This window comes from Salmo salar, chromosome ssa14 (assembly GCF_905237065.1).
Source record: "Salmo salar chromosome ssa14, Ssal_v3.1, whole genome shotgun sequence".
Classification (NCBI taxonomy): Eukaryota; Metazoa; Chordata; class Actinopteri; order Salmoniformes; family Salmonidae; genus Salmo; species Salmo salar.
The window spans coordinates 59,385,525-59,406,581 of NC_059455.1; the positions used below are offsets into that span (position 1 = coordinate 59,385,525).

General features: G+C 43.4%; 1 protein-coding gene across 1 annotated transcript in view; it reads left to right on the forward strand.

The window, feature by feature from the left end:
* LOC106570075 (dolichyl-diphosphooligosaccharide--protein glycosyltransferase subunit STT3B) overlaps positions 1-21,057 on the forward strand; it is an 88,602-nt gene that overhangs the window by 33,922 nt on the left and 33,623 nt on the right. Inside the window, exons 2-3 of the mRNA XM_014142037.2 lie at positions 10,201-10,309; positions 16,763-17,050. Coding sequence (XP_013997512.1) covers positions 10,201-10,309; positions 16,763-17,050 — 397 coding nt within the window. The remainder of the gene's footprint in view (positions 1-10,200; positions 10,310-16,762; positions 17,051-21,057) is intronic.

Sequence of the window (21,057 nt, forward strand, 5' to 3'; positions counted from 1 at the left end):
ATCAATTATTTGGTGACGTGAATATATTTAGTGTAGTTTTATCTAAAGGAACTTTTTCAATGTTCTCTTTTAAAAAAAATGAAATTCACTGAGGATGGTCCTCCCCTTCCTCCACTGCTTTACATGCTGATATTGTCTCTGGTATTCTTGCTTGTAAGTGTTTGCCTGACAGTCCATAGAGAGCCAGAATCTATTGTGGATTTTGTAGTCTACTTGAGCTGCAACAAATTTCCACAACGATTTTCCATGTTGCTTCCAACCTTATTATAACACCAATGAAACACTTTTTTTCACAAAAATATTTTTTCTCACATATTAGTGTTATTTAACACCTGTAAATTAAAGGGTTGAGTGGTTTTGGGTGGATTTTTTTCCTTTTAATATTTAATGATAAACCAGCATCTGTGGAACATCTCAAAGTGAGAAGCCATTCACATGATCAGATACAAGTTACTTGCTGAAACCGCAAATAACCTGTTTACACTCAAATTATGATTTATTTTTATTGCTCATTCTGTAATCCCTGAAATGTTTGAATCATTAGCTCCATTTGATATTCATCACTAGGGCTGTGGTGGTCTCACAATAATTGGACCGTTAATTAACAAACAAGTTTAACATCTCCAGGCCTCCATGGAGTCCACGCATGCAAGCTGCATACAAGCCACAGATGGACGCCTTTGGAACATCTACATAAATAAATAAAAAATAGTCTAAAACATTATGCAGAAGAACAGAGTATGGGTTCGCCTACTGTATGTTATCTGGCTATGCGCCATGCCATAGGCTGTAGGATTGTTCATTTAGCGGACAGGATATGCCTATTTTATATCGGATTTTACAGTAAGAAGAATATAATTGACTGTGGCTGAATAAAATAGGAAGGATATGTTTCCCATTCTTGAGCGAGGGCGCATATGAAATGGCTATGTTGAGCTTAATATTTCATTTAAAATATGCCCTATATGCTAGATTTTAAAGGGGGGGGTCATGACATCTGTATTCAGTTGGAAGGCGTGCTCTTCCCCACTGCTCCGTTTTTTCAATGATGCCAGGTAGGCTACCTAGGTGTTATAGTGGAGCTGTGGTTAATATGAGCCGCAGAGGAATAGAAGTACACTTATTTCACTCCATGCATTAACTACTGTTTGAGGAGCACGCTCTCACTGTGCGACGGGTGATATTCTGCCCAAGCTCTGTATGCCATCGGCTCTCCAACCCTGTTCATGCTGCTACCCAGTTCTTAATTTGGGAAACCAAGTCAAATTTGTTCTACAACATCGATAGTAATATGCTTTCGCAACAAAACATATTTCACTAAATGTTGACATCCCCTCTGCGTGCTCGAGAAAGGAATAAAGGGAAGAGAGGAGGAGATGAAAACACAGTGGTGGGATTCTGTAAAGCCAAAGGTAGTCACCCAATTATGAAAATTAAAAAAATTCCCTATTACTAGGCAGTTCAAAATCGAATAGAAATTCACTAATGATAGGCTTGGATGGACTGTATGTCGCCCTGCACAATCAATGAACTAAAAGCATCGCTTAGAGCGGTATGTTCTCTCCCAGACTTGTGGATAGAAATTTTGGAGCCTAGCCTAAGGTAACCAGTCCATCCAATATGCATAATAATAGTCCACATTCAAAGGCGATTACTCAAATGCATTTAATTTTAGAGTATAGGCTAGACCAATTATGTACAAAGATATCTTAAATCAGTTTTTTTCTGTCATGCCTAATATTTGGTAGGCTATGCATTGTATAACAGCACAATCATTTTAATACAGCTTTTTTTTTTCTCGGGCCTGGGCTCCTAAGCCTGTGCATAAGCTCTAATATGCTTTTGGTGTGGAATTAATCATCCCCTTAGAAAGCGCTGTCCGTTTTGTTAGGCTTTGAAACATCCACAAGGACTTTTTTTTTACTGTTTCAACCTGCTGTTGAACTTTCTTCAAATTGATCATCACATTTAAGGTGAGTTTTAAAAGCATAATACTGTTTTGATAAGTGTTCGTGGTTTTCGAAAGCATTTGCATACAGTGCATTCGGAAAGTATTCAGAATCCCCCCCCCCACACATTTTGTTACGTTAAAGCCTTCTCAAATAGATTTTTTTTTTTATTATCCATCTACACAACATACCCCATAATGGCAAAGCGAATACAGGTTTTTAGAAATATTTGCAAATGTATAAAAAAAATAAAAAAATGCCTTATTTACATAAGTGTTCAGACCCTTTGCTAGGAGACTCAAAATTGAGCTCAGGTGCATCCTGTTTCCATTTATCGTCCTTGATGTTTCTACAACTTGATTGGAGTCCACTTGTGGTAAGTTTAATTGATTGGACATTATTTGGAAAGGCACACACCTGTCTATATAAGGTCCCACAGTTGACAGTGCATGTCAGAGCAAAAACCAAGCCATGAGGTCGAAGGGATCGTCCGTAGAACTCCGAGACAGGATTGTGTCGAGGCACAGATCTGGGGGAGGGTATCAAAACATTTCTGTATTATTGAAGGTCCCCAGGAACAGTGGCCTCATCGTTCTTAAATGGAAGATGTTTGGAACCACCTAGACTCTTCCTAGAGCTAGCCACCTGGCAATCGGGGCAGACGAGCCTTGGTCAGGGAGGTGACCAAGAACCCGATGGTCACTCTGACAGAGCTCCGGAGTTCCTTTGTTGAGATAGGAGAACCATCTCTGCAGCACTCCACCAATCAGGCCTTTATGATAGTGGCCAGGCGTAAGTAACTCCTCAGTTAGTCACATGACCACTCTCTTGGCGTTTGCCAAAAGGCACCTAAAGACTCTCAGACCATGAAACAAAATTCTGGTCTGATGAAACCAAGATTGAACTCTTTGGCCTGAATTCCAAGTGTCACGTCTGGAGGAAACCAGGATGAAACATGGTGGCTTGAACCCGATTTGAACATCTCTGGAGAGACCTGAAAATAGCTGTGCAGTGAAGCTCCCCATCCAACCTGACAGAGCTTGAGAGGATCTGCAGAGAAGAATTGGATTGACTCCCCAAATACAGGTGTGCCACGCTTGTAGCGTCATACCCAAGATTCAAGGCTGTAATCCCTGCCAAAGGTGCTTCAAAAGAGTGAGTAATGATGTAAATGTGATTTGTCTGTTTTATTTAATAAATTAGCAAACATTTCTAAAAACCAGTTTTTGCTTTGTCATTATGGTGTATTGTGTGTAGATGAGAGGAGGGGTGGAACAATGTAGTCTGTTACATTACAGCCTTATTCTAAAAATGTGTAAAGTCAAGCGGTATGAATGCTTTCCAAATATACTCTGTTAGAGGGACAATAGAGCCCTGAGTACCAGCCCATTAGGACCTGATGGTCGATAACAGGTTGGGTACTACCAAAGCATGTCCAGAATGCATAAAACCAGATTGCGTGACTCAACAGTCACAATTGTACTGCACTCATGACTGCCAGTGTGTTGGAAATACAAACACTGCAACAGCCCTATTCATCACATACTGATCATATGAGCCACTTATCCTTTTTTTTTACTTGTCTGAAAGTTCAAGGCACTTGTCGTTGTATGCATTATACAGTAGCTCTCCTGGGAGATGGTTGGCCACCCTGCAACATTACAAGTACAACCAATTTACTTTGAATGAGGGAATTATTTTATAAAGACAATGAACCAGGAATCAAAATGCTACGGTGGGCAAGGTAGCTAAGATTATCTATACTGAACAAAAATATAAACGCAACAATTTCCAAGATTTTACTGAGTTAGTTCATGTAAGGAAATCATTCAAATTCATTAGGCCCTAATCTATGGATTTCACATTACTGGGAATACAGATATGCATCTGTTAGTCACAGATTTAAAAAATAGGTAAATGCGTGGATCAGAAACCCTGATGTGACCACCATTTGCCTCATGCGTTGCGATATATCCTCTGCATAGATTTGATCAGGCTGTTGATTGTGGCCTGTGGAATGTTGTCCCACTCCTCTTCAATGGCTTTGCGAAGTTTCTGGATATTGGCGGGAACTGGAACACCCTGTCGTATACGTCGATCCAAAGCATGCTCAGTGGGTTATCCTTCCGACATGGGGCCTTGCATTATCATGCTGAAACATGAGATGATGGCGGCGGATGAATGGCACGACAATGGGCCTCAGGATCGCGTCATGGTTACCTCGGTGTTCAAATTGCCATCCAGTAAAATGCAATTTTGGTGTTCGTAGCTTATACCATAACCCCACCTCTACCATGGTCTGCTATTTTCACATAGTTGACATCAGAAAACCGCTTGCCCACACGATGCCATACACGTGGTGTATGGCAGACTGTTCTCAGACCGATTTTCACTTTTCAGTCAATGTATCACAATTCCAGTGGGTCAGAAGTTTACATACACTAAGTTGACTGTGCCTTTAAACAGCTTTGAAAATTCCAGAAAATGATGTCATGGCTTTAGAAGCTTCTGATGATAGGCTAATTGACATAATTTGAGTCAATTGGAGGTGTACATGTGGATGTATTTCAAGGCCTACCTTCAAACTCAGTGCCTCTTTGCTTGACATGGGGAAATCAGCCAAGACCTCAGAAAAAAAAGATGTTGACCTCCAAGTCTGGTTCATCCTTGGGAGCTATTTCCAAACGCCTGAAGGCACCACATTCATCTGTACAAACAAGGGTACGCAAGTATAAACACCATGGGACCACACATCCGTCATACCGCTCAGGAAGGAGATGCGCTCTGTCTCCTAGAGATGAATGTACTTTGGTGCGAAAAGTGCAAATCAATCCCAGAACAGCAAAGGACCTTGTGAAGATGCTGGAGGAAACGGGTACAAAAGTATCTATATCCACAGTAAAACGAGTCCTATATCGACATACACTGAAAAGCCACTCAGCAAGGAAGAAGCCACTGCTCCAAAACCACCATTAAAAAAAGCCAGACTACGGTTTGCAACTGCACATGGGGACAAACATTGTACCTTTTGGAGAAATGTCCTCTGGTCTGATGAAACACAAATAGAACTGGCTGTAATGACCATCGTTATGTTTAAAGGAAAAAGGGGGAGGCTTGCAAGCCAAAGAACACCATCCCAACCGTGAAACATGGGTTGGCAGCATCATGTTGTGGGGGTGCTTTGCTGCAGGAGGGACTGGTGCACTTCACAAAATAGCTGGCATCATGTGGAAGAAAAATTGTGGCTATATTGAAGCAACATCTCAAGACATCAGTTAGGAAGTTAACTTCTTGCGGATCATTGGCACGCTTGTGTCCCATCTGGCCAACATCCGGTGAAATTCAAATTAAATTACTATAAATATTTAACTTTGATGAAATCACAAGTGCAATACATCAAAATAAAGCTTAACTTGTTGTTAATCCAGCCGCCATGTCAGATTTCAAAAAAGCTTTACGGCGAAAGCAAACCATGCGATTATCTGAGGACAGTGTCCAGCACACACATGCATAACAAATTAATTTTCAACCAGGGAGTTGCGACACGTAAGTCAGAAATAGCGATATAATATATGCCTTACCTTTGAAGATCTTCTGTTGGCACTCCAAAAGGTCCCAGTCACATTACAAATGGTCCTTTTGTTCAATAAAGTCCTTTATATCTATAAAAACTGAGTTTAGCTGGCGTGCTTCAGTCAATAATCCACTCGGTTTCCCTCCTTCAAAATGCATACAAAATGAATCCCAAACGTTACCAATAAACTTATCCAAACAAGTCAATCAACATTTATAATCAAACCTTAGGTACCCTAATAGGCAAATAAACGATACAATTTAAGATGGAGAATCGTTATTGTCTTTACCGGAGATAAACAAAAAGAACGTGCTTTTTCTAAAGACTGACATCTAGTGGAAGCCCTAGGAACTGCAATCGGGGACGATTTCGCCCTATTATAAAAGTGCCAGCCATTGAAATCAGTGGTAAGATGACTTGTTTTTGTTGACTTTTTTATTTTTTTAATGGTTTGTCCTTGGTTTCGCCTGCTATTTCAGTTCTGTTATAGTCACAGACATAATTTTAACAGGTTTCTATCCAAATCTACCAATTATATGCATATCCTAGCTTCTGGACCTGAGTAGCAGACAGTTGACTTTGGGCACGCTTTTCATCCGGATGTCAAAATACTGCCCCCTATCCCAAAAGTTAAAGCTTGGTCGCAAATGGCTCTTCCAAATGGACAATGACCACAAGCATACTTCCAAAGTTGTAGCAAAATGGCTTAAGGACAACAAAGTCAAGGTATTGGTGTGGCCATCACAAAGCCCTGACCTCAATCCCATAGAAAATGTGTGGGCAGAACTGAAAGCGTGTGCGAGCAAGGAGGCCTACAAACCTGACTCAATTACACCAGGTCAGGAGGAATGGGCCAAAATTCCCCAAACTTATTGTGGGAAGCTTGTGGAAGGCTACCAAAACGTTTGACCCAAGTAAAACAATTTAAAGGCAATGCTACCAAATATTGAGTGTATGTAAACTTCTGACCCACTGGGAATGTGATGAAAGAAATAAAAGCTGAAATCATTCTCTATACTATTGTTCTGACATTTCACATTCTTAAAATAGTGATGATCCTAACTGACCTAAGAGGGAATTTTTACTAGGATTATATGTCAGGAATTGTGATAAACTGAGTTTAAATGTATTTGGCTAAGCTGTATGTAAACTTCCGACTTGAACTGTACATAGTTGTAATCCGGTTATTCAAATGATGGTGGGCCAGGCACCCTGGCTACTTTAGGTGGCAGCTCAGAATATTACTAGTTTTTTGAAACTGTCACCACTAGATAGGTCTGCTCCCAACCTGTGTTGGTTTGTTTGACTTTTGTGTGGCATAAATATGGCTTCTGCGTGCAAATTGTACAACATCACCAAAGGCCTGTGTTAAACATTGAGCTGTTGTTTCAGGTAGCCCCAGCTTAATATTTGGTACCACTGTGTGGTTAATTCCCTAAATTTTCACGCTTACAGGTAGTCTATCTATAGTGTGAGCTGAGCAGGCAGTTAGGCCTAGTCAAGGTGGCAAGTGCACTCCTGGAACAAAAGTCAGTTTGGTCATTTACCCAGGAGCAGGGCAGGAAAACCAATGATGCATTTGATTGTGGTTACCAAAGTGCGGGGCATTACCGGGTCATAAATCACAAAGGAATCTTTTTTTTTTTTTTTCTTGCAGTGAATGGGGCCTTTGTAACAATGGGTAACTTGTAACGGGCATCCTCTAAATTTAGTTTTGACCCTTGAAGGCATCCTCAAATGCACAAGATGCTGTGAGTAATTTTCATTTTGCAATGAAATTTGCTCCAGAGTTGACACGTTGGCCAAATTCTTTCATTTCCATTCTTCCTGAGGCCAGAAGGAATTTAAATGGTGGGTGTTTTTTTTTACGCTCACCTGCTCACTAGTTTGTGGTGCAGTGATGTTCTGTCAGCCGGGACCGACTAGGCAGTTATGCATTAAATTGCTAATGTGTTTGGCCGGCCACATTATCCTCATCAAAGTGACAAGCTCAGGAATTAAACACTCGGATCTGCTGTCAATGAGATCATTGGAAAATGTGTTTTTGTGAATATGGCGAGGCAGCGTGTGAAGTATTTTAAGTGCTTTCTGTGGTTCTCTTTATTTCCGCCTCTGTGCTTTGACAGTTGACAAACAATGGCTTTCCTGAGTGGGGTATGAGTGAATAACTTGCGGCGATAAGGGCTCTCTGCTGGGTTGCTCTTTATACCTGGCTGCATTTGACCCATTCTGGTCTCCATGCGCCAAAGTTGGAGAAAGAAACACTGGTTTTGCTGGCTCATGCTCAGTGTTGTGATTTTGTTGTAGCTGGACAAACTTGTGAAATGTCTGGTCTCAGACCTCACGCTGACTCCAGGTTATAGAGTAATGTGATCTGAATGCTTGAGCCACAAAAAAGGTTGCATGGAAACCTGGTTATTGACTATAATTTGGCCACCAGGCACTTTATCAAAGGATTTTGGCACCACCTTTCCCCATCTGCAGATATGAGTCCTTCAGGTGAATTGTGTAGAAGAAAAAGCACCATGGAGTGATTGAGCTCCTCCACATGCCAGCCATTTTGGGATGTTTGTGTGAGCTGCTCGTGTCGGGTCTTAGACCTCATGAGTCCGGGTTATAGAGTAATGTGATTGGAATGTTTATCCCTGTGGCTCAAGCAGTCTTAGTTCCTCACTGTAAATGAGCCAGCTTGTCAATGCTCATTACATTCACTGCAATAGAATTGTGTGTGTGTGTGCACCAGTAGCTTGGTCTCCTCACTAAACTTGTCAGTCAGTGAGTGATGAATGAGCCATAGCAAGGGCATGTCATATTCTACTTGAAAGCGAAACTGCGACAGGGAGTGCACCAGCCCTGCGAGTATGAATAGTGCAAGTGTTCGTTTACATCCTTTTCTTCTTTGTTCCTCACTGGCTTTTGTCATACTGTTCAAAGCCTCTTAACTCAACACCAGAAATCCTTTAAGAAGCGCCAAAACGTTAAATCTCCCATGTGTCCAAACAGAGATAATGATAATTTTTTTTTAAAGTAACATAAACCTAGAAAATACCGTCACTAGCTATGTTTCCATCAATTTGACTTGACGTGATGACGTAGTGCACAAAAATACCTTTTGCAGTTACAGTTCCATGTACCGAAATATTATTTAAGTTAAATGGGTTTCAATCGCATTTTCTCTCACGTTTATTGCGTTATGTAGCGAGTGTGCCCACTTTGCTGTTGGCATGTACAGTCTAGCCAACAGCGCTACCTGCGTGCTGTTGGCTACAGCGCATGTGTAGCCTACATGAGATTGTTATGGACATCATGTCACCAGAATAAGACCCTCAATATTTATTGGAAAGGAGCATCAAGCTCATAACCTTGCACTTTCACCACCCTGTAAAGTTCATTTGATTTAATCTGTAGCCTAACAAACTGCATGCTTTCCTGACAAGTCATAGTGGGAGGACTACACGTCATTGTGACTCCAAGTTTACTTTGATATGATGGTTATTATAAATATTTGCTCATTAAAAGCATTACCACTGTAATTTCTGCATAATTCATTTTACCAAAACAAAATCCCACCTTGTCTAGTGTATTGTTTTGTCAATTGCTCTGTTTCCATCAGGCCTGTAATGACATTTATGTCCGATTTATTTACTTGCGTTAAAAAGGTTGCATGGGAACCTAGAGTTAGGCCACCAAGTGCTTTATCAAAGGATTTTGGCCTGCTCCTTTCCTCACCTGCAGATACATGTCCTTCATGTGAGTTGTGTAAAAGGAAAAAGCACCTTGCAGTGATTTATGAGCTTCTTCACACGCCAGCCATTTTGTGTGTGAGCTGCTCATGTCTCCCAACAGTTCAGTGACTGTGTGCCGGCCACCCAACCTCCCCCCTCCACTCAAATCTCTCGCCTCCTGAATCATCTGCTATGGAGACAAAGTATTAGGGAATGATGCTGCTATTTATTGTGCTTGGGGATTGCTGACATACCAGTGTCAGGGCTGTTTCTGCAGACAAGCGGGATCTATCACAACGATGGATGTCCTTATTTCAGAGCCACGGGTGCATCACATTGATTGCACAACAATGACTCATGAAGTGTATTTCACTCTGGTTACATCAACTGTCCCTTACATATAAACGGTTCATTTGTTTTTCACTTAATCTAAAACCACTGCCTTGCACTGTCACGCTGAGCCATATGAAGATTTCGGATGTTATCCTAACTCGTGGCCTAGCATGGAATCGAAGCAAAGCAACCGCGTATTAATCGGTATGCACGAAATGTGGTTTCGAGCAGACATTTCACCATCTTTAGAGAATTAAATGTAAACTTGATGTTTTAGAGCGGAGATGTCGAGCAAACCAAGCCAACTCTGTTCTGGTTGGATGTTGGGGATGTCTCCGTAGTGTCAGATAGTTGGTAATTGTCCAAACTTGCACTAGCAGTGGACTCTTCAAGGATGTCTTAACAGGTAGATCTAGGCATACCTGTTTTCTGTTGTCACTTAGCTGTGTGGGCTGGGACATTGGCTGCCTTTTGTAGAATATGGAAATAAGGCTTTTCTTTCAAAATTAATATTTGTTTGCACATTCAACAAATGTCTGTGATACTTGTATTAGTTGCCTGCTTTGTGTCCCAATGTTATTTGCCTTGTACCAACTTAAGCCATCTTCTCTCCCCACAGGTTTAACTACAGATCAACACATCACCTGACCACAAATGGGTTTTACGAGTTCCTCAACTGGTTTGACGAGAGGTCATGGTACCCCTTGGGGAGGATCGTGGGGGGCACAGTAAGTATAACATGTTCCCTGCTGTGATCAAGCTTAAATCATCCCAATTTGAAAACAAACCAGTGGGAAGAACACAGTGCTTTGGGAAAGTATCCAGACCCCTTGACTTTTTACACATTTTGTTACATTACAGCCTTATTCTACAATGGATTAAATCGTTTTTTCCCCCTCATCAATCTACACACAATACCCCATAAAGCAAAAACGGGTTTTTAGACACTTTAGCAAATGTATTTAAAAAAAATGGAGATATTAGATTTACGTAAGTATTCTGACCCATTACTTAGCACTTTGTTGAAGCACCTTTGGCAGTGATTACAGCCTCAAGTCTTCTTGGGTATGACACTACAAGCTTGGCACACCTGTATTTGGGGAGTTTCTCCCATTCTTGTCTGCAGATCCTCTCAAAATTGGTCAGGTTGGATGTGAAGTGTCGCTGCACAGCTATTTTCAGGTCTCTCCAGAGATGTTTGATCGGGTTCAAGTCCGTGCTCTGGCTGGGCCGCTTAGGGTCATTGTCCTGTTGGAAGGTGAACCTTCATTGCAGTCTGAGGTCCTAAGCGCTCTGGAGCAGGTTTCCATCAAGGATCTCTCTGTACTTTGCTTTGTTCGTCTTTCCCTCGATCCTGACTTGTCTCCCAATCCCTACCGCTGAAAAACATCCCCACAGCATGATGCTGCCACCACCATGCTTCACTGTAGGGATGGTGCCAGGTTTCCTCCAGATGTGACGCTTGGCATTCAGACCAAAGAGTTCAATCTTGGTTTCATCAGACCAGATAATCTTGTATCTCATGAGTCCTTTCAGTGACTTTTGGCAAACTCCAGTCGGGCTGTGTTGTGCCTTTTACTGTGAGTGGCTTTTGTCTGGCCACTCTACCAAGAAGGCCTAATTGGTGGAGTTCCACAGAGATGGTTGTTCTTCTGGAAGGTTCTCCATGTCCACAGAGGAACTCTGGTGCTCTGTCGGTGACCATTGGGTCCTTGGTTAGCTCCCTGACCAAGGCCCTTTTCCCTGGATGGCTGTTTGTATGAGCGGCCAGCTCTAGGAAGAGTCTTGGTGGTTCCAAACTTTTTCAGTTTAAATATAATGGAGGCCACTGTGTTCTTGGGGACCTTCAATGCTGTAGACACTTCATGGTACCCTTCCCCAGATCTCTGCCTCGACGCAATCCTGTCTTGGAGCTCTACGGACAATTCCTTCGACCTCATTGCTTGTCTTCATTTTATTTAATCCATTGTAGAATAAGGCTGTAACGAAATGTGGAAAAGGGGAAGGTCTGAATACTTTCCGAATGCACTGTAGATATAGGCCTAGACTCTGGTGTTCTAGTGGTTTGGGGGTTAGATGAGAGAGCACCATGGACCGTACCGTTTCATAAGCCTCCCCCATCGCTCTCCGGTCTGTCATGCATCGGCAGCAACCAGTGAGCTTTTAACTTGAGGGATTCTACATGACTGCCAATGATCATGCGGTTTACCAACAGGATCTGCTGTTGAAATCACAACCTCTTTCACCGTGAGTTACTACCTGCCGATTCTATAAGATTTATCGCCTTTTTTGGGGGGGGTGCCCTGTAAACTGTGCACTGAAGCGCTGTGAATAAAATACTACCCTGCTCTTCCTCACAGCTCCCGACTTGTCTCTCTGTACTGTAATCAAATGCTTAATGGGGTGACATTTTTTACCAGCCTTGTTACGGCAAACCTTTTAAAATGGTTCCCTGTGTCATCTCGTCACTTTCTCCACCTAGGTTGGCACCTGAAGTTTCACTCTGTTCCCTGTTGTGTACTTACTCCAGGGTGGTGGGAGAGAAGCACCAAGCATTTAAGACAGCCTGACATACCTGCACTCAGTACTATTGTCAGTTGTTTTAGCAGCAGCAGATATTGTAGCTTCGGAATATAGGCTAGTAGCAGTTGCAGGTGTTGCTGTTTAGCAGCAACGGATTGTCAATCTGCACAAGCGATCCGAACTTCCTAACCTACGTCCTAACATGTCTATATCTGTAGGCAGTGGACAGTGCTGCTGCTCAGTGTGCCAGGGTTTAGACAGCAGGTGTGTCATGCTGGGTACACATAATGCAAATGCCCAGCAACATGCAAAGTGAGGGAAGATCCAGGTTCGGGTACCTCCGGGAGAACTCTGCTGCTGCTAAACTTTTGCCATGTGTCAGCTACCTGGCTCCAATAAGTTCTGTTTTTATCTCTAGTTTTTTTCCCTTCTCCCTCCCCCCCACCACATGATTACGCAAAGAAGGCGAAATGCTTCCCTCAGCTGTCCTGATAATACTTACAGGCTATGAGGTATGAAGGGCCTTTTGAATTTTATCAGGCAGCCTTAATGGTGCACAAACCTGGATCGCTAATGGAATGTCACAAATCACATCTTCTGAACACACTGGTTCTATGAAGTCCTTGTCGGAAATCACACCAGTTGTGGGAATACTGTAAGAGTGGAAGCAAATTAGCTCGTACTCTTTGTCTATGACAGTGAAGCGACCTATAGAGAATGCATGGCTAGGGCTTTTGCGGTGACCGTAATACAGCCATACCAGCAGTCCATGAGTCATGACCGCAGTCAAATTGTACTTGAACGATGGGTCACGGCATTCTCCTTTTTTTATGTACTCTGGACAAGCGTTGGCAGTACCCAACTCGCTAATGACCGTTAGGTCGCTAATGTCCTTGTACTCAGCACTCTATTGTCCCGCAACACTGACAGCAATGCAAATGCGAGAGAGTATCATGCTTTTAAAACTCAGCTCACTGTGATCGATCAATTTCAACAGGTTGAAACTGAGTGGGAAAACATGGTCGTTGTGGAGGTTTCAAAGCCAAACAATGAAATGGACAGCGCTTTCTAAGGTGATTTTAGTTCAAAACACCCATACGCATATTAGAGCTTATGCATGGGCCTATACAGTTAATTCGGAAAGTATTCAGACCCCCCACAGTTGACTGTGCATGCCAGAGCAAACACTAAGCAATGAGGTCGAAGGAATTGTCCGTAGAGATCTGAGACAGGATTGTGTCGGCACAGATCTGGGGAAGGGTAGCAAAACATTTCTGCAGCATTGACGGTCCCCAAGAACAGTGGCATCCATCGTTCTTAAATAGACGTTTGGAACCAAGACTCTTCCTAGAGCTGGCCGCCCGGCCAAACTGAGCATTCGGGGGAGAAGGGCCTTGGTCAGGGAAGTGACCAAGAACCCGACGGTCACTCTGACAGAGGTCCAGACTTCCTCTGCTGAGATGCTTGTGTGGATGTTTTTCAGAGGCAGGAACTGGGAGACTAGTCAGGTTCGACGTAAAGATGAGCAGAGAAAAATAGATCCTGCTCCAGAGCGCTCAGGACCTCCGACTGGGGTGAAGGTTCCCCTTCCAACAGGACAGCGACCCTAAGCACACAGCCAAGACAACGCTGGAGTGGCTTCGGGACAAGTCTCAATGTCCTTCATTGGCCAAGCCAGAGCCCGGACTTGAATCCGATCAAACGTCTCTGGATAGACTTCACAGTACTGAGTAAAAGGTCTAAATACTTATGTAAATATGATTTATTTATTTTTTGTATGTGCAAAAATTTCTAGCCCTATTTTTGCTTTGTCATTTTGGGGTAGTGTGTGTCGATTGAGGGGGGGAAACATTTAATACATTTTAGATAAGGCTGTAACGTAACAAAGTGGAAAAAGTCAAGGGGTCTGAATACTTTCTGAATTCACTGTATATGAGCCCAAAAATCACAACACCCCCCCCCAGGATTTAAATGTTTGTCGTTATACAATACATAGCTAGTAGGCTATTCATTAAAATAAAAGTTATTTAATTGGTCTAGCCTAAATTCTACGAATTTCCTTTGCGTGTGGCCTGTATTATTTTACATGCTGGATGGACTAGTTACCTTACGCTATGCTGAAATGTATATTCATGGGTCTGGGAGAGAACATGGACTTAGGCGATGCTGTCGGTTCGCTGATTGTGCAGGGCGGCTTACAGAATTAGCCTACAAATATAGTGAACAGTTTGAGTGCCATGGCATAGTGAGTTTGGGTGGATTATCACCTGTTGCGCAGCGAGTGGTTGATGCGTGAGTTAAAATAAGTGTTCTTACAAGTCCAGACATTTCCATATGCAATCCTGTGTGAAAGCAGAGTTTTGATGGTTGCCATTAAAAAGAGGATCCCAGCTGCTACTATATTTCTCTGCTGCTGATATTAAGAACATGCTTGGCTCTAAAACCGAAGTAGCCTACCTGGCTTGGTTGACAAACGACTCAAACAACTCATTTTGACCCTGTTCCTGCACATTTGATAATAGGCCATTCAAAATCCTAAACAAATGTTACATATTAAAGACAACAAAATGTAGACTCGTTTGATGGGTGAAAACATGATCACTTGAGGAGAGAACGTGTGCAACCTGAGGCAAGGAACAGAGCGCAAACTTTAGCTACTTTCTCAAATAATCAATCGCCTATCGTCGCACCATGCAGCCCATGTGTTTTGATTTCTAAGACATTCTATCATTCCCAACTAAAGTTGCCAAATAACTCTAAATCTAGCATATAGGATCTGTTTCAAATCATCACTTTTGCGCTCAACATATGCACACTCTCGCCGAAATGGGAAAAAATATCCATCAGGTTAAATTATATTCTTCTTACTTTAAAATAATAGCACTAGACTTAAGCATATCCTGCCAGCTAAATGAACAAGCATATGGCATGGAGCATAGCTAGAGAACATAGTTGGTCGACTCATACTCTGTTCTTCTGTAGACCTGCCTAAAATAAATAATGGATGTATTGTTATGGTGTATGTTAAATAGGTTTATTAGACTTTTTCAAATGTATATGTTCCACATGCGTGCCTTGTGTGTGTGGTCGGCCTGGCGATGCTAAACGTGTTTGTTAACTAATGGCCAGTTACCGTGAGACTGGAAGTCAATTGCATGACAATAACCGTCTGATTAAAGTTTCATGACTGCCACAGCCCTATGCGTGACAAATCCCTGAAGGAATAACTGAGTTACAGTACATCTAATGATTTGCATCATGTAGTACCTCTTGACTATACCAAATGTAATCCATTCCATGCAGTTTGTGAAATACACCCAAGGGTTTGCTGACTTTCTCAGGCATTCCAGAACTATTTCAACACCTGAATGGTGTGTCACTCTGCCTTTACTTCAGTGGTATTCACCACAAAACCTATTGCTAGTCTGCATTAATTGTAGCACCTCTCCCGTCTCCGAACAGGGACCTAAGCAGTGTGCCGCACCCCACCTCTTCCTCCTTTATCCCGCCCTGCCATCAGCTCTCCTTCTCTCCCCTCTATTCAGTCTGCTTCAAATGAGTCTGACAGCCCTCATTAATTGTGTATGATAACACAAGTCCCTTTGCACATGATGGGTCACACCGTTTGTAGAGGGAGGAGCCGATATCAGTTAATGTGTCAGTGAGTGCCTCTCTGCGGATCCCTTGTCTTTTCTCTCCCACTCTCAAGGGGGATATCTGCCAGCCGCTCCCTCTCCAGAATCGTAGATAAGATTTGAGGGCTGAATAAATGTGACACAGTTTAACCATAGGGCTCTGTCAAGCCAATAAACCACCCTTTGTTACTGTAGAGAAATGGACCGGGCACATTTTTAAGCTGACGGGACAAAATGTGAAGCTATGTGGGGGGAAATGCAGACTACAGAGAGCCCAGCATCTGTTCTGGGGGACAACCAAACAGTGATTACTTCAGCATTTGTTTTAACCGAAGTAGCGTTAGCCTAGGCTCTAGCTCAATCCCCAGATCTGGGGAAACTGGGTTGGATGATTTGAGAGAGAGAGGTGCAATAAGACTGTGGTTGATAAAGTTTAGCACGCCTAGGCTACGACTAGCTAATTAAAAATGAGAAGCACGGAAGGCAGAGACGAGCCAAAGTCCGCTGGACTTGTCTCTGCCTGGCGTATAGCATACATCGGGGCATCACTCACACTTAAACATAGCCCCTCTGACTTCAGAAAGGTTTCATACGAGCCTAATTAGGCCCGGTCTCATGTGTTATAGGCAGAGAGCTGGAAGGTTTGGCTGTTTTTGAGGCCTCCGCTTTGAACTGGGCAATTAGTCAGTATTTCGGTGGAGAAGATCGCCTTACCTGGCTTTCCCAATTGTAAATCCAGAGCAGATTCAATTAACTTGACTCACTCTTGCGATATGTCAAGCATGTGGATGCAGCAAGCCAACACTTACTTGACGTATCACTCTCCTGCCTGACCTGTGGAGTTCCAACTAACTGCTCGATGGATAAGTTACAGTACATTATGGTTGGTTTTTAAAAGTTTATTCCCATTCATCAGTGTTGCATTTTATATCCAGGATAAGACAAGTATCCCATTCATATGCATGAAGGTGCCATAAATGTTCTATTACAGTCCCTCTATCTTGTCTCTCTCTCTCTCTCCAGGTATATCCAGGTTTGATGGTCACCGCAGGCCTTATACACTACGTACTGAACCTGCTCCACTTGACGGTGCACATCCGGGACGTGTGCGTTTTCCTGGCGCCCGTGTTCAGCGGCCTGACGTCCATCTCCACCTTTCTGCTGACGCGGGAACTGTGGAACCAGGGGGCGGGGCTTCTGGCTGCCTGCTTTATCGCCATTGTGCCCGGGTACATCTCCCGCTCAGTGGCCGGCTCCTTCGACAACGAGGGCATCGCCATCTTTGCCCTCCAGTTCACCTACTACCTTTGGGTAAGCCTGCCTCTTCCAGTTTGAACGTCATCCTTTAGAAATCCCTTTTTTTTTATAGATCCTTTATGGCTACGGGTGTTTCTCAATATGGGTACTACCGTGTGCCACACTCTCATGCTCTCTGAGGATGTACTCTTGAGGTCGTTCTTGTGAGGACGACAGTGTGGAGAATGCGTAAAACATTGCATTTGAGATGCACTCCCCATACTGTATTACCTCACGTCGCTCCTCCCCATTCACTGAGTCTTTTTTCCAGCCAGGGCATTGGCAATAGAGACAAGATATACACAATGCAAACATTTTACTTCAAAACTATCAACTAGCTATATGTGAATCGTAATAATGTAACTAACCAGATTAACAGGCAAAAAATGTCCTAAAACGAATTATGCAAGGTAGATTCTTTGTGGGTAACTAGCTAGCTATTGACTTACTAGGGCTTGCAATCTACACACCCTATTGTATTGTAGACAGGTAAGCATCCCAAAATTAACACAGCATATATTAACGTATCAAGATAAAATATTGTAGTCCGGCATCATATGAGATGTGAATAGGCAACATTTCATTCATTTCCAAAAATGTTGCGTTATTTTTGACGTGGTTACGTCATATTTTTTTCAAAATATGTACAAACGGAGTAGGCATTCGTGAAGCGTGCTCCGTTTTACCTACTTTGATTTGGACTCGTACTCTGACCAAATTTGCGTGCTCGGAGAACGGTAGTATGCATTTTGAGAAACACCCTACATTTAGGGGTGGTTTCCCAGACACAGATTAAGCCTAGTCCTGGACTAAAAAGCAAGTTCAATGGAGAATCTCCATAAAAAATTAAAAAATAAATGTTTTTAGTCCAGAACTAGGCTAAATCTATCTCCGGGAAGCCGCCTCTTGATCTTTTCAGTGTTTTTCGATTTGTATACTCATGGCCCATTGTGAAGAGGGATGTTCTATTTGACAAAATTTGCAGTCAATGCGCTAATAGCTGCTTTGGTGTGGTTAAATTATTGCTACACTGTGAACCTTCACTCAGTCTCCTCACTGTCTGGTTTCAGTCGCTGCTGGTGATCTTAAAAAAGAAAGACATATCTAAGGTTGGAGGTGAAATGGATTTCTTTATTTACCACACTTGAACAGTCCATTCAATTGAACAGTAACCCTTTTTTTCCATTCTCATCACCCAAAAAAACTGCCTGATAGGCTTAGCGGAATGTCGGAGAATATGACCAGACATTGGATAAGCTAACGTAGACAAGGTGAAAGGATTATGAGCACAAGGGCTTATGACACCATGGAAATGGGCCATCTGCTGTAGGAGGATTCTAGGCAAAAGAAACTCCCATATTCACATTATTTGCCCTCAGTGCATGTCCTCTCCCTTCAATCACAATAGTCACAGCCTCGCACACACCGCTCTACTCCCTCCCACATTTTGTACATTATGCTCCCTGATGACTTGAGGCCGAGGCAAGTGCATGCAACTTATACACACAGATTAAATTGAAGTGCATTGTAAATGGGCAAATTTGGCATTAATCAGCATTCGTTTCCCCCCCTTATCAAAGTCGACCTTGGCAGGGGGTGCCTGGTTCCCCATCAGTTCCCTCGATTCATTTCATTTAGGTGGCATTTAAGCCCCTCAAGACAAGCTGAGAATCGTAAGGATCCCTCCACACCAAGTCATCCTCAAGGATTTTTCAGGAGTAAAACTGAACAGCACTCTTAACAAACGGGGAGCGAGTTTTTTTTCTTTTCTTTATTTTCTTCTCTCCTCTCAAGGACACACCGGCATTCACACAGGTAAACGTGGCGCAGGCTCTCTCCCACCATGCTTCACTTGGTTTTTGTCACCAGTGGCAAGCTCTGCAGGACTCTGTGTTTGTGCGTTGTTCCTGAACTTGTTTTTGTCTCTGCATTTATCAGTCAGTAGATTTCTTTCAGCTTGACACTTGACCAACTAAGTACGGACACTTTGAACTCCTGAGGGGACTTCAGACCCCAACGGTTGCTTCCATAGCTTGAATACCCATGTCCTGGCTCTGGAGTGTCACGTTAACTCAAGCGAGTGTGACTGAGCTGATAACGCCGCTTGGTTTGAAGAGCCTCGGCTTTCATCAACCAGCCACACACCCTGGAGTTGTGACAGGGCGTTTAACCTCCCGCCTAGAGTGCCACAGGAGAACCTCCCACATTATGGGTGTGATTGTCAGCCATGACTAACTCCTGACCCAGGGGGGCTCCACCACTGTTGTCATATGAAACGCAGACAGCAAATGTATAGTTTGCTCAATATGTTGCATTATGCATTTACTGGCGTACCGCTAAAGCGCTACCTGGGGACATTGTCTGTAATGCTAGTATGATAACTTGGGATCCTGCAGTGTCTGATTGTGATGAAGTGTTTGCCTTGTCCTAAGCCGCCTTCTCTGTCATAATAATTTCACAATGATTTGATACGGATCACTTTTATATTTGGTTTAGGCAGAGCTGTTGCATCTGCAGCGTCATGAGAGCTTTTAATTGTCATTCCACATGGACCATGTCTGTCTTAAAACGAACCAACACGACGAGTGCATCCCAAATGGCATCGTACTTTCTATATAGTGCACTATAGGGAATAGGGTGCCAAGATTTGGAATGCAGACAATGAGTGTTCCAGGTGACCCCCACCGGCAAGAGCCCCCCCAAAAAACTATCATCCTGGCTACGCATCACTGCTTTCCATTAAGTCTCATTTACCTACTTTTATCTTAGCGCTTTCACCCTCTCTCATTCTCTTTAGCCGATCCCTCCTCGCATGCTGAAATGGGATCCTCTCCCAGGCTTCTCCAATCTTCATTATCCCTCTCCTTCATTTTATCTGCTAATAACCCATTCAACTCCAGCCGCTTAATCTGCCTGGGTCGCGCCCCCCTCCTCCCCTCCCTAATCTATAATTGAATCCTCTCGCACCCCAGAGACCTGCCCCTTTTAACACTAGCACTCCCTGCTACCCTCCCCTAACCCCTCTCCACTGTGCTTACATTGTTGTCACACTAATTTCACAGTTTCTCCAGGCTCACATTTAATTAGCCCGGCTTGTATCGCTGTGTGAGGGAAGTAAACGAGAGATGTATTTGAACATGAGCGATCACATGACCGTGTGAGGAGTAGAGACGTATTTCAACATGACCATGCAAATGCTCTGCGTAGTAGCCTCGGGCCCTGGTAGGCTCTATGCTAGCTCCCGTTTAATTGTCTGTGGCACTGAGAAGGCTTCTGGTGTTCCTCAGTTGCCTACATCTTTGTCAGGTCCCTCAATATTACCTGTGAGGAGATGTGTAGTTTCACACTTGGGTCAAAACCAGATGGAGCTTCATCGATGCGAACGAGCATGACATGGTAACTGTTTTGGGTTGGTTTTAAAAATCGATGGGAGGATGGAGGTTTTCGCTGCTCAGCTGAGGCTCTGGTGGGTATTCGGACCATGCCTGCTTTCCCCCCCGCTGATCAATCAATCCTCGTCAGCAGGTCAAGTGACTGTAATGTGTGTCTCAGACGGCGTTCGATAAAACAGTCTGTGCCCCCACCTGCCCTGCGCCCTGCCATCAGTTTCCCACAGTGTCATGAAAGGTAAAAAGGGCTATCTGTCAGACATGGTCCCTTTAATGTGTTGACTCAGGCTGTGGGGTGAGACCAGGTAACCAGAAGTCCCAGCTAGTGTGTCAGGAGCAGACTAATATGCTAGGCAGCCCTCTCTTTAAACACTAGCAAGGCCATTTGGCTTGAGTCAATAACAGGGTGCGTTCTCAGAGCATGGGCAGACCAGATGGCAAGTGTCTAAATGGACATTTTCAATCTCTCCTTGTCCCAGTCTGTAATCCCAACATGTTTCAAACTGGCCACCATTGGCCATGTTCCCAAGAACTCCAAAATGCCTAAATGGGCCCCTCAGGGGTGTGCACTTAGTTCCCTCCTGTACTCTCTAGTCACCATAGCTGTGTGGCCACGCACGACTCCAACACCAT